Here is a 13,665-nt window from a genome sequence, read left to right as displayed (position 1 = left end):
TTCTGAAGGGAAAATTAAAAGTGGGATCTTTATTTACTGGAGGCGAAGTTAAGACTAGCGGATCGTAGTTTTCTAGAGATGGAATTAAGAATGGAGGATCTTCATTCCTTGTAGGCGAAATTAAAAATAACAAATCCTTTGTTTTCCGGGGTGGATTTAAGAGTAGTGGATCTTTGTTCTCCAGAGGTAAAATTAAGAGTGGAAAGTTTTTGTTACCCGGAAGTGAAATTAAAAATAAAGGATCTTTATTCTCTGCAAGTGGATTTAAAAATGAAAGAACTTTGTACTTCGGAAGAATGGAGACCCTTGTTTTATGGAGGTGGTATCAAAAATAAAATTATTTTTTGATAAAGGGGAATTAAAACTGATGGATCTTTATTTTCAGGCAGTAATGTAAAAAGCAGATCTTTGTATTCTCTAAGTAATATTAAGAACTCTTTTAAACCTATCGCATCTTCGAAAATTAAACCACATTATTCTCTTCGACTAAAACAGATTTCACAACTACTAATATCATTATCAAAATTTGTAGAATGGCATTGGCAGCATCACGAATTTAAAGTTTCAGCAAATACTAAGGTAGAATCGCTTAAACCAGATGTGAGCGGTGTACGCATCAGATCAAGAAATGTTAAGCAGAATAGACATTAAAATAATAGAATACTAACAACAAAACACACATAATTCTTTTAATTTCTATATTAAATAAAGGAATTAAGTAAACATATCTATTTAACGTATAATATATTTAACATAATGTAGACTACATTATATCGAATATTTGTTTTAATAATACCTTTAACACGGCAAAACTAATTAATCTAAAAACAGATAAACATAAGTTTACTTTATCCTATTATTAATACCTGAAATATATTCTTGTAGCCTGTTAAATTTTTCAGGAGAAAATCTGGGCCTACTAGAAATAGTTCTACTTAACCATCTTGTCAATTCTTATTGGTTTAACTGTAAAAACTGTAGCCCTAAATATTATGTCAAAATACCACTATTTTGATATGTATATTAAATTGTAAACACATATTTATTAAAATTATAATCGTTTATTTTTAATATTAATCGTTAGAAGAATTCTTTTGTTTCATTTGCGGTAACAACGATTTTGTAAATTAAAAGATTAATCTGTAAATTTTCGTCAGATAAAGATTATTTTAATAAAATTGAAGACAGTTTGCCCAAAAAGGGATCACCATTTATTATTTCAGTGTTCTAGACAATACACATTCTTTCCTTTTAGGCTACTTGTTGCCAGAAGTTTAAAAAGTCCTTTTAAAAAACACAAAATATATATCCAATTAAAATTACAAATCATTTCTAAAAAAGGAACTGTGACATTCAAACGTCTTTCTTGCATCCATCATACCTTCATTTGGGGTGATATTGTTTTTACCTACTAAAAACAAGCGCTGGAAAATGTAGATTGGATGAAAGCTGACCCCCTGTGACGATACATGTAGATTTTCATTAAAATAATCTCCATCTGACGAAAATTTACAGATGACAATCTGCATGTATCGTCACAGGGGGTCAGATTTCATCCAATCTACATTTTCCAGCGCTTGTTTTTAGTAGGTAAAAACAATATCACCCTAAATGGAGGCATGATGGATGCAAGAAAGACGTCTGAATGTCACAGTTTCTTTTTTAGAAATTGTTTGTAATTTTAATTGGATATATATTTTGTGTTTTTAACAGGACTTTTTAAACTTCTGGCAACAAGTAGCCTAAAAGGAAAGGTCAGTTGCCAAGAATGTGTATTGTCTGGAACACAAAAATAATAAATGGTGATCCCTTTTTGGGCAGACTGTCTTCAATTTTATTAAACGATTAAATCAATGGACAGTACTATATATTATGAAAAGCCAGTGAATGATTTAAAACCTCACTAAAAATAGCACACGAAAAACGTGTTTACTTGCGATTTATTGTTTATTTCTATAATCGGATTGTAGCAATTTATTCGTGACACAGCGCGCACGAAATGCGGTTCTGCACAAATCGTTGTCAGCTTATCAAGTTAAAGTAAAAATTACGTTTGTTTTTTATATCTAATATTAGTTTTAGATTTTCATATTTATAACAGCAATAAAACAGCAGTTGCAATTTATACAGAGTGTCTGAAAAGGTACTATGCAGTACAGAAGGTTTAAGTAAAGTTTTATGAACGATATTGCAGTTTCTTCTACAGTAAATCCGCAAATATCTTCTAGAGGGCAGAAAATCGAGACAAGTGTGGTCCGGAAAGCTAGCATGTCAAATTTTATGGGAGATTGTGCAATCTGCACAGAAGGCTTTCAAAAACTTTAATTCAATAACCGAAACATTTTTTTTTATTCTTTCCGCCCTATGGGCACTAAGAGGGCGTCTTTTTGCAAGCCCATTATGGGTTCGGCCAGGCCCACAATGGGGCTGCCGGGTGGTGAGGGACGGGGACCAGAAATATCTGAGCGGACCACTCCCCGAAAAATTCCTGGGGATTTTTCGACCCGTTCGGATTCGAACCCGGATCCCCAGAGCGATGGGCCATCCGGCCGCCTAACCGAATCATCTGTGAGCAAGGAGTAATGTCATGTACCGTAAAGTAAAAATGCGGTATATACAACTTACAGGTCTCGTGTACAATGTGTAACATTACTCTTTACTCTCATTACAAATTTCACAGAGAACAGTAACTTTTCGGACGCCCTCTATAATGGAAAGTGTAGTATACAACAAACGGAAAATATATTTATCGAATGTTTTACAATAATTCGGTGACATTTAATAAAAATTTTATAAATACAGTTTATAAAACTTTAAGAATAACATACATATATGTAAGTAACATTAAGGACATCTTATTATAAGAATTAATCAACGTAAAAACCATATAGTTAGGTCTACTTTATCAAAATTAATCTTATTTAATCATGAAAGCTATTCTGATTTAAATAATGAACATGAGCGATATCTGTGTATATAAATAGTTTTTGCCATAACTATGATTATTAACATTATATGTAAACTGTGCCATAACAATTTTATATATAATGTTAATAATTAGATAAAGATATATACTATCCAGGATTTTAAGATTGAAAAGTAACTTATACATGAATATATATATCAATACACCCATAAATTTAAATAAACAACTAAAAAGGAAAGGTAAATAAACAGAATCAATGTTTAAGGCTACTAATAATTCATCTTTAATTTTACTTATAGACCACATTTTTTACAAAGTTTAATATGAAGCGTTTTTGAGCTTTCCTTATCATTAAGAAATTCCAGTTAAATATCCTTATTTAAATTCAGAAAATAATTCAAATAAAATTCCTAATCCGTTGCTAAGATTTTGAATTTAAAAAACAATTAAACTTAGATCACAAACATGAAAAATAGATTTGAACTATTCCGTCATTGTAGTAAATCAAGAACAAATGTTTAGTGTATTGGGGCTATTAAAGGATTAAGCAGATTTATGTGGTATATTTTTTTTTATTTTACGCTCAATGTCCGCACTAATTAATAACGAACTTTTTTATTTTTTTGATAGTAAACTTTAATTCACATTATTATTAATAATCAGTATTCTGTATCTGATTGAAAGCAAAAAAATTTAAATTTATCCTTTTGTAATTTACTATATAAGGGTGTTGCAGAATTTTATTGAACAGAATTTGCAAAATATCTGAGATTTGGTAAGAGGTCTTTTATTTTTGTAATATATCGTACAGTATTATAATAATTTTACTTCTAACTTAACAAATAGAAAGAAGTAACTAAACAGATTAATATATTAAAAATCTATTTATAAAATGTTTAACAGATAGGCCTATGTTTAACTGCAAAAATTAATTACATTGAAATAGAAATTTAGTGTTCTATATAGAAAAGAAAGCGAAATACTGTATTACATTTTGAACATTTACATCTTTAGATATGTTTTGGATATTTCTATTTTTACCCATAAGAAAGATTTTTATTACGAATATTTTTTTTAAAAATGCTACTTTGATACATTAGAACTAATATTAGTAGACATATTAAACATAAAAAATTCATAAAATGCTAATAGGTTTTTTTTAAAATTTAGTTTAATCTAAGCAAAATGAACGGTAAGTGCATTCTTATCTTCATTGTTGCTACATCATTTTTCTTTTCGACAACTGATGCCATGTACTTGAGGCAGAACATCCTTCGACGTTTGATGCGAAATCCACCAATGATACTCCCACTTCCCATACCTTTACCTATACCATATCACCAAGGATCAAACACCGAAGTCGTGACAGTACCGTAATTATTCGACTTTATTATAAAATGTTAATTATGGGAATATTATTAAATACATAAGTTAGTTAATGTAATTTCTTTTAATATTTTAGTGTGCACCATAATCCTGTTTTACATCTACACGGATGGTGGTGAATCTTTTGTATGGAAATTCTTATAGTCAGTTGGCACATAATGTGTATAAAAATGATACTAACAAAATTTATGTTTATAATTGATAAAAATAATAATGTAAATAAATATTGTTGTTAAAGTTTAAAAGTTTTGTTATAAAATTTATTTCATGCAAATTTTAATTGTTAAAAGAGAACTTAAGATTATCTTTAGAATAAAAATACAGAACAGAATTTATATTTTTAACTTCAGAGATACATCATAACCATTTTATATATATGTAAATTGATTTATAATAAGGTTACGAAATATAAATATTATTAACTCCTCTTTAGGCGTATAGAGTATTAAAAGCTCACTTGGCGCATTGTATTTAGAGATCGCAATTGCTGGATCCTTGCAGTTGACTTTCCGCTCTCGATAAATAAAGTGTCTTCGCGGTAAATAAAATAAGTAACTCCTACCCTAGTCCTAGTGCATAATTCTAGTTTACGGTCGGTTGTGGCGTTAATGAATCACGTGACGGAACGATTGCAGTTTAAACTGGCAGTAGAAGCTTTCTGCAGGAATTTGATAACTGCTGACACAACCTGAAATTTGTCGTAGACAAACTAAAAAGCCAGGACACAATCTTGAGTGCCAACCTTTCCGAGGCACTCCACAAAAGAATCAGAGAACGGCGTCTTACCGATGTCCCAGGGAGGCTGATTTACATACAGAATCCGAAGACATATGACCAAAAAGTTAGAAAGCTTTATCTTTCACATGCCGAAAAAAATGTAATGCGTCAGGAGATGAAAATGTGCTGAATCGTGTGAATACATATGTAGTGGAACCAACAGCAATGGCAGAGGATATTACGGAGTGGAAAACGATGATCCAGATAACCCGGATTTTCTGAATTTCACATTGGAACAAGAATTAGAGATCCAACTAAAGCGTGAGAAAGAAAACTTCATGAAACGGAAAGAAACTAGTACTGAGAAGGATTATGATAAGTTATTAAAAAAGGAAATGGCTGTTTATGAAAGTGAGGGAGTCAGAAGTAAAAACTTATCTTTGATTTATCATTATTTGATGACACTGAAACCAACCAGCGTAGAGGCAGAAAAGGCCTTCTCCGCAGCGGGATATATATGCAGTTTATGAAGAAGTAGGTTGGGAGACAACACCATCAATACCATTTGTTTCTTGAGATTTTTAGAAAAGTCAAAAAAATAACAGAAGTGATTGATTTTATTTAATGCTTTAAAATACTTTATTCAAGACAAGACTAATATTTTATAACTTCTACTCTAATTCTATTAAGTAAGAGTTTTTAACTTTTATTCTATAAGTGGTTAGTGGGCTAGGCTAGGCAATTTTATTGTTAAAATTAGTGAGAAACTGAGACTACCTAGTTAGTTAAATAGTTAATTAAATTAATGAGTATCAGTATCTTAGATATATGATGATATGAATGTATGTGATTCATGATTGTGATAATAATAACTAACTACTAGACTACTACTAATTACTTACTCACTACTTTACTAACACTAATAATTAAATTACTTATAAATAACTACAGACTGATATGTAGAGCCTATATAAGAAAACTGGTAAGACTGATAGCCACTTAGCCACTGATTATCCATCCTTACATTATTATAATATAATATATTAATATAAATTAAATAATAGCAAAGGTAATTCTATTATTTAACTTAAAGATTACATTATAATTATAATCTAACTAAACATTTAAAGTTAATTATCTCTATCTCAAGTGTTAAACCGAACCAAAGTTAAGTTTACTACCTAAATGTATAAGAAGTTTTACTGATTTATAGTGACCAGTCTAAATAATAAAAGTTTCTTAAGTATTTAAAAAATAAAAATGTTTTATTTCTTTAAAAAAACCCCATAACTTTCTGGATAGATAGATAGATAGATAACACTTAATTGCACCAAAAACATCCGCTCATCATTCCAGCTGGATCCGCGCTGGATCCGGCTGGAATGATGTTGGTCTAGCAAAAATCCAGCTGGATTAAAAACACTGCTGGATTGCAATCCCTAATTGTATTCGTGGGATACATAAAGCAAATTAATGCAACTTTTATATTTTTACTGATATATAATCTAGACTACAATTATATCTTATATTTCTACATTTTCTCTACTATCTAACAGTATAAAATACTTGTGGGTTTTAAAAAATGAGATTTTTATTTAAATTTTCTCCTGCGAAAGAAATAGACTTCCTGTCTGTGAAGGTCGACAAAACCGATAATCGTTTTATTACTTTGTTTTCATAAACTCCCTTTTTCTGTCAGTTTTGGGTCAAATGACTAACAGATTGTTTTCTGTCACTCAGAGGAATGTTTTCTTTCATATTTGACAACTAGTATTGCTAGTAATGAATTCAATAATATCATTTTTTATTATTTAAAAAATATTTATAAAATTGACAAAAAATGTTTGGGTCACAATTACTAAATGGTATTGCTACGTAATGAATATTAATTTTAATTGTTGCAAAATTGAAAGTATTAAATTTCTTATCCTGCTCTGTTCGCGAGACAGCAAAGAGATAACACCGAAGCGAAAAAATCGCGTTGTCAAAAAAGCTGCAATGACTTATTCGGAATGAATTCGGATTGGTCCTGTCATTGAAATCAGGAGAAAAAGACAAAATGTGTAGCATTAGGTATTTTACATTGTTACTTTTTACAAATTAAAAGACAAAGTCGTTCTAAAAATATATATTTTTCAGACGATTACCATTTTTACAAAGTGTTCTAGATCAAAGTACAGACAGCTGGACCTTCCTTTTTAGGCTACACAACTGCCTATATTTAAAAAGTTCCTTAAAAACACAAAAAACCAATAAAATTTAAGAAAAAATCTTCTTTAAAATTGGAATGGTAAATCTTACGACGTCTTGTTACTTCATTCTTGTCCATTGGGTTTCTGGCTCTTTATCTACTGAAGATTAGCGCTGACAAATGTAAATTACGCCGATATCCCTCTGGTGAAGAATTTTAACGATATATTTGAATTTCCGTCAAATGAATAAATTACTTTTTACAAATTAAAAGACAAAGTCGTTCTAATAATATATATTTTTCAGACGATTACCACTTTTACAAAGTGTTCTAGAACAAAGTACAGACAGCTAAACCTTCCTTTTTAGGCTACACAACTGCCTATATTTAAAAAGTTCCTTAAAAACACAAAAAACCCAATAAAATTTAAGAAAAAAATCTTCTTTAAAATTGGAATGGTAAATCTTATGACGTCTTGTTACTTCATTCTTGTCCATTGGGTTTCTGGCTCTTTATCTACTGAAGATTAGCGCTGACAAATGTAGATTACGCCGATATCCCTCTGGTGACGAATTTTAACGATATATTTGAATTTCCGTCAAATGAATAAACACTTTGTAGAATACTTTGTAAAAAATAGAACACTTTGTAAAAATGGTAATCGTCTGAAAAATATATATTTTTAGAACGACTTTAATTTGTAAAAAGTAATTTATTCATTTGACGGAAATTCAAATCTACATTGTTACTTTATTGAATCGCGATTGTTGCACATAATAATCGCGAGAGTTCAGCGCTTTCACGCTGCGATTGAATTTACCGCAAGTTGTAGTAAGGTATTGTTTTTCGTAAAATTTCTCTGAAAAAAACGGTCATAAACTTGAAAACCATTGTGCGAATCGCTTCAGAACATATCAATTGAAAAATACTACAAAGCCTCAAAGTTCAACTGTTATTTATTTTTGAGAAATTCAATTAAAACACACCATGTATCTGCTGGATACATATTCGCCTAGATAAGAGTTAAAAGTATTTAATGTCCAATCTTTTGCAAAATACCAATTTCCGAAAACCTTTTACAGAAAGCCTTACAAAAAATAATTACATTGATTAATGTGATTATTTTATTAATTAACACATTTAATAGCATTTTTGATATATTATACAAGTTTTTAACAAAAGTATTTTATTCTACAACATAAATAAGAAAACACTTCAATACGGCAATGTATACAGTCTGAAATAATAAAACATCATGATTATTTTATGTTTTATAAAGTATATTTTGTCAAATTATTAAACAATTTATCACTTACGTCATCTTCATTCACAGACAAGAGATCAAAGCAATTTGAATATGTCATTTTCACGTCATCCTAAATAACATAATATATATATTATATATATATAATGTAAATTTTCTAAACAATAATACAGTCGAACGTTTAATAACGGCAGCTATATTTTATGTCCCTGTCAGTAGCCGTTGTTCAAAGGTTTGACTGTATTTATATTCAAAATCAATAACCTTTATTAATTAATAATGTCTTTCAAATTTAAGCTTACTATTTTTTCGTTTGACATGCAAATCACGTTCATAGCATCTGTAAAGGAAGTTTTTCCGAAACACGCAGTAAAATCTTGTAACTAAAGAAACAAAATAATAATAATAATAATTTTTAATATCATTAATATATTTTCTTTTTATTTTTTAAAATATTCGAAATGTTAATGGCGTAATATAATGATTAAATTACAAAAATACCGTTTTCTTGAAAGAATTAGTAACGTTGTTTAGGATACAATTAGAAATATTATTTCTAGCTATTGGAAGAAAACCTGCAATTATATTTTGTATAATTAAAAATTTTCAAAATTTTTCAGTAAAAAGCTTTTTTTTTAATATTTAAAAATTAAATTTGTTTTAATAAGATTTATAAATAAATAATTTATATAACTTACGACAAAATGTATTCACAAACCGATCTTTAACTGTTAAATCTGATCCAAAGGCAATTTTGCAGATAAACAATGCGAAAAAGAATAAAATGTACTTCTTCATGGTGACTAAAAATAGATTTTAAGTATCTATACAATATATCTTATGCATATATCAATATTTAAATAAACTCAATGATTAATTATCTTTAAAAGTTTATGACATTGTCATTAAAAATGAATGCTAAAGATGTACTTAGCTTTTACATAGAAAGACTAATAATTATCTTATTTAACTTTATATGGAAACTTCCGTGTATTCATTACTTAATTAATTTATCTAATTCTCGACATTTAAGTCAATGTTATTGCTATAAAGTCTTAGCAAATAATAAATAATGAAAGCGGTTTTATTGTTCTTTCGAACATAAATTTGTTTATAATTGTAAACTTCAAAATTATTAAATTATTATTTTGATATATATTATTAGTTTAATTTTCGTATATATAATTTACTCTATATTTATTCGTTATGAGATATAGGCCTAACACTACTGTGAACATGTTAAAAACGGACGGTATATATTGTAGATATGACAGATTCGGCTATGGAAAGACCCGGAAGACTCGTTTCTAATTTTTTATACATAGAGATATGTCGGGCCCCGTCCTTTACCTTCCAGTCGCCTTATTGTGGGCCTTGCCGAATCCATGAATAAAGGCACTGTTATATTCCCGAGATAGAAAGCGTTAATGTAGCGCTTACAAATATTGCACTTAAGGAGAAAGTTATAGAAAGTACTAATTATTAGACAATTTCTGCATATTTAGAGAAAGAGTTAAATAGAAATTTCTCAACTTTTAGAGATTGCTTTTGGAAAAATCAATTTAAGATGTGATAAAGTTACCAATATTATTATTAAGGAATTATAAGGAATACATATATGTTTCTAAATATATGGTTTTAGTTATGTGACTTTATATTTACCTTTACTTTGCGTTATGTGCAATGTCTTTTTCCTTGTTTTTATCAATCGCTAGTCATTTTTATACAACGGAAATTATTCCAGGAATTTCTATATGTTTATATTTGTAAGTTATATTATAACACTAAATGTATTAAATTCACAATGTATTTTCTTTCCTAATAATTTATTATATACAAAATAAATTAAGGTTATTTTTTTCGTTGAATTTTTATATTTGTGCTCTGTTTTCGATGTGGCAATCGTTTTTGAAAATCGAAATTATTCGTGTTTTTCTAAAATGTTTTAAATATTTAAAGTTTTTCTTATTGTATTAAAACAAACATCATAAAGATTAGATTAAATAACATTAAAACAAGGTTTGGAAATTTGAAATGACGAACTCAATACCTTATTTTTTAAGTTACAGCAGAAATTCGTTTATCCGGTAATCATTCATTCCTTAAAATTAGCCAATAATCTGGAATTGTATGATGATAATCTGGGATGCTCGTTTTACATAAATCGGAATTTGTTAGGATACGCACTAGTTTCCGGGCGGAAATATAACATGTCTGGATAGTGTCTTACTTTCTCGGCTGTTATAACATAACACGATTGTCTATTCATACTTTTTAATTAAAATAAAACACTACGCACTGAAATTAGAAATTATTCAACTGTTCAACTACTTTGTTTAAGTCCAACTTTACTGGTTGGGATACAATTCGAAACTGACTTTTTATATACAACAAAACATTTCTAGATTCCACTTTTTAACAGTTTAGTTTGGTTTAATGTGATAAGGCAACAAAACATATGGGTGATCTGCCAATGGGGATGCCTTTTGGGAGGACTTTCTATGGTAAATTGGTTCGAATTTACGTATTACATACGTGAAACCCGAAAAATTCCACATGGCCAGCGTTAGTCAGACCATCAACTTCCAGTGTTCAGTGATTTATCCATTTGGCCTTACTCTTTGAACTTTCTGTCCTTTCTCCCCGCTAAAAATCCCGTTAAAAATCTTTTCCATAGTCAAACCCCATTCACAAAGCTTATTTATTCTTATGCACACACAGATGAACTTTTATTCAACAGGGCTTTGCAGTCGGTGCCGGAACTAGTTGGAATTTCCACTTTTTATTAGAGTCCGAGCTCGAGCAATATATTCTTTAAATAATTCTTGACTCCAGCTCCAGATTTATTTTTCCTTTTTAATACGTTTAGGTATTAAGCTCATAACTTTAATAGAATTGCTTAATGAAATTAGCACCTTGTAAATATTTAAAAAATTTTGTAAATCTAACTAAAAATTCTCTAACATCTTATATTTCTGACATACTAGTAGAGATATACTATTGACATAACCTATTTATTTTTTCAATTAAACAATTGATTAAACAAAATTCATTTACATCAATTAAATCAATAACGTGTACTATATTTTAGTATTCTTTAAATAATTAAAATGTTACAACATTAATTTTATTTATGATATGTTAAGCACTGTCATAGCTTTTCTAATAAATACAATCTAAGAGTTACAATAAATTAGATTCAATTATAAAGAATTTATTATTATTGGAATTAATTTACATTAAGGATCTTTATAAATAATTATAATAATGCACAAAATTATTTATATTCGTATTTTTGTTGTATTTTAATATACTTATTATTTCCAAACGAAACTATAAATATCAATTATATTTCTATTTATGCGTTTAATTTCATAATTAACTGATAAATATGTGAACTAGGAAACGATACGAGATGAAATTGAGAATACACATCATATAGTGTTTACATGATTATATTCTCTTTAATTTTTAGAAAAGTTAATTTAAATAAATGTCTCGTATGTTTTTATATTTCTTGATATCTTAAGAATGCAAATTTTAATGAAATTTTATTATTTATATTTATCTTCATTTTACTGCATTTACGGACACCTCGAAAAGTCGAGAAATTCAAAAACTTACGGGTAATTTCTGTATGTATGGATGTAGTGTGTATGTGCGTGTGTCATGATTTTGTTCATCCTGTTTAAAGCTTAATAACTGGTGTGCCTTTTGTCGAAATTTTCTGAAATTTTGCAGAGAGGTTTGTTCATTAGGAAGATTGATGATGTTAAATTTTGGTGATTAAAGGTCGAGGGGATAGAGAGATAATAGGGACGTGTGTATCTCTGGTAGGATCGGATTTAATGACAAATTTACGCGTTATTAGCATTTCATAATTTTTTATAAAACTCATTCCTACCCTCAAAATTAAGCTTTTTGCCAATTTATAACAGTTAAAAATAAAAAAAAAATTAATAAAATATGATAACAGATGGCACCACGAAATTTTAAATGTGGCCAGGAAAGTTGAGCAACTCGTTGCTGGTTTTTTTCTTTTATCCATAAAAATTTGTTAAATTAATAGTTATGCAGTTGCGTTTTTTTAATGCTTTCTGTAACTAATTTTCAGTGAAGTCGGGTATTTCGCTTGTAATCCTAATTTTAGAAAGTTCATTTTCGTTATTCTGTAGTTTTACAAGTGATAATTATCAACAATATTAAATTTATTTGACACAATTATTAATTTTATTCAACTTTCTAAGCATAGATTGTTTTGTAAACAGGGAACTAAACAGGTTTTCATCAATGAATTATTTAGGATTCTATAACAAAGGGTACAGTATACAATTGTGTACTGTACCATTGTATACAATCGTACAGCATTTGTACAGCATATAATTGTATACTGTATGGGAAAGTTGTGCGCGTTTTAAAATTTATCAATTCACTGGAGAATAATTATCCTATTTCATTAAGTAAATCTTGTAAAGAAATTTCAGATAAGTGTCATTTGAGTTACTACAACGACGGTCAATATTTTTATTCTATTAGAAGCATAAAATAGTAAACAATCGAAATTTTCATACTGCCACGTGAGCATAAGGCCTAAGCCCTAAGGTATCTGAAAACAATACTATAAAATGTAATGACGATCAAGAAAAATATTACTATTCTTAACTATAGATACGGAATTTGTGGTAATTAGTGCTGTATATAGCAAAGATAAATTGCACACGATTTACCTCAATTCTTTATATTGAGAAGAAAAAAACTTGATTGGATCTGAAATTTTTGCTCTTCTTATAATATAATCGAGATGGGTTGATGATAATAATAATAATAGAGAGGTTGCAGCCGAAGTTTTCTTCTCTCAAACGTGAACGCCGAACGTCGAACGCCGCTATCTTGTAAGCGGAGCTCGACGTTTGGCGTTCACGTTTGAGAGATGAAAGCTTCGGCCGCAACCTCGCTAATAAGCGCAGAGACCAAACGGTTAGGAGTTATAAGTTGAAATTTGTTACAAGTTAAGGTACGTCATGAGAACATACAGTACACTAAAAAGGAATTTCTCGAAATTTTCCCCGCGGGAGAGATGGACAGCATTAAGGCTTACCGTAAAGAACTCGGCTTCTATTATACTATTTTTGATGCGTTTTTTTTATTTTTAACTGTGTTTTAGTAGGGTACCACATTTAG

At 29.0% G+C, this 13,665-nt stretch overlaps 1 protein-coding gene across 1 annotated transcript; it reads right to left on the bottom strand.

Annotated features, from left to right (window-relative positions):
• Window positions 1–8,158: 8,158 nt before the first annotated feature.
• Window positions 8,159–10,195, bottom strand: LOC111631972. The gene is made up of 6 exons (XM_023376324.1): window positions 10,147–10,195; window positions 9,183–9,287; window positions 8,986–9,059; window positions 8,787–8,867; window positions 8,537–8,596; window positions 8,159–8,457 (listed from the first exon to the last, which is right to left on the bottom strand). The coding sequence occupies exons 2-6, from the start codon at window positions 9,280–9,282 to the stop codon at window positions 8,407–8,409; spliced, it is 366 nt and encodes a 121-aa protein (XP_023232092.1). The 5' UTR covers window positions 9,283–9,287; window positions 10,147–10,195; the 3' UTR covers window positions 8,159–8,406.
• Window positions 10,196–13,665: the final 3,470 nt, after the last annotated feature.

This window comes from Centruroides sculpturatus, unplaced genomic scaffold, assembly GCF_000671375.1.
Source record: "Centruroides sculpturatus isolate CEXI.00-Female unplaced genomic scaffold, Cexi_2.0 scaffold783, whole genome shotgun sequence".
Taxonomy (NCBI): Eukaryota; Metazoa; Arthropoda; class Arachnida; order Scorpiones; family Buthidae; genus Centruroides; species Centruroides sculpturatus.
Note: the sequence above shows the minus strand (reverse complement) of the source record. Positions and strands in the feature narration are given on the sequence as shown.

Coding starts and splice junctions, on each gene's coding strand:
- LOC111631972 (XM_023376324.1), bottom strand. CDS start 9,282: ATGAAGAAGTACATTTTATTCTTTTTCGCATTGTTTATCTGCAAAATT. Junction 8,868..8,985: donor CTAATTCTTTCAAGAAAACG/GTATTTTTGTAA, acceptor TTGTTTCTTTAG/TTACAAGATTTTACTGCGTG. Junction 8,597..8,786: donor GCATGTCAAACGAAAAAATA/GTAAGCTTAAAT, acceptor TATGTTATTTAG/GATGACGTGAAAATGACATA.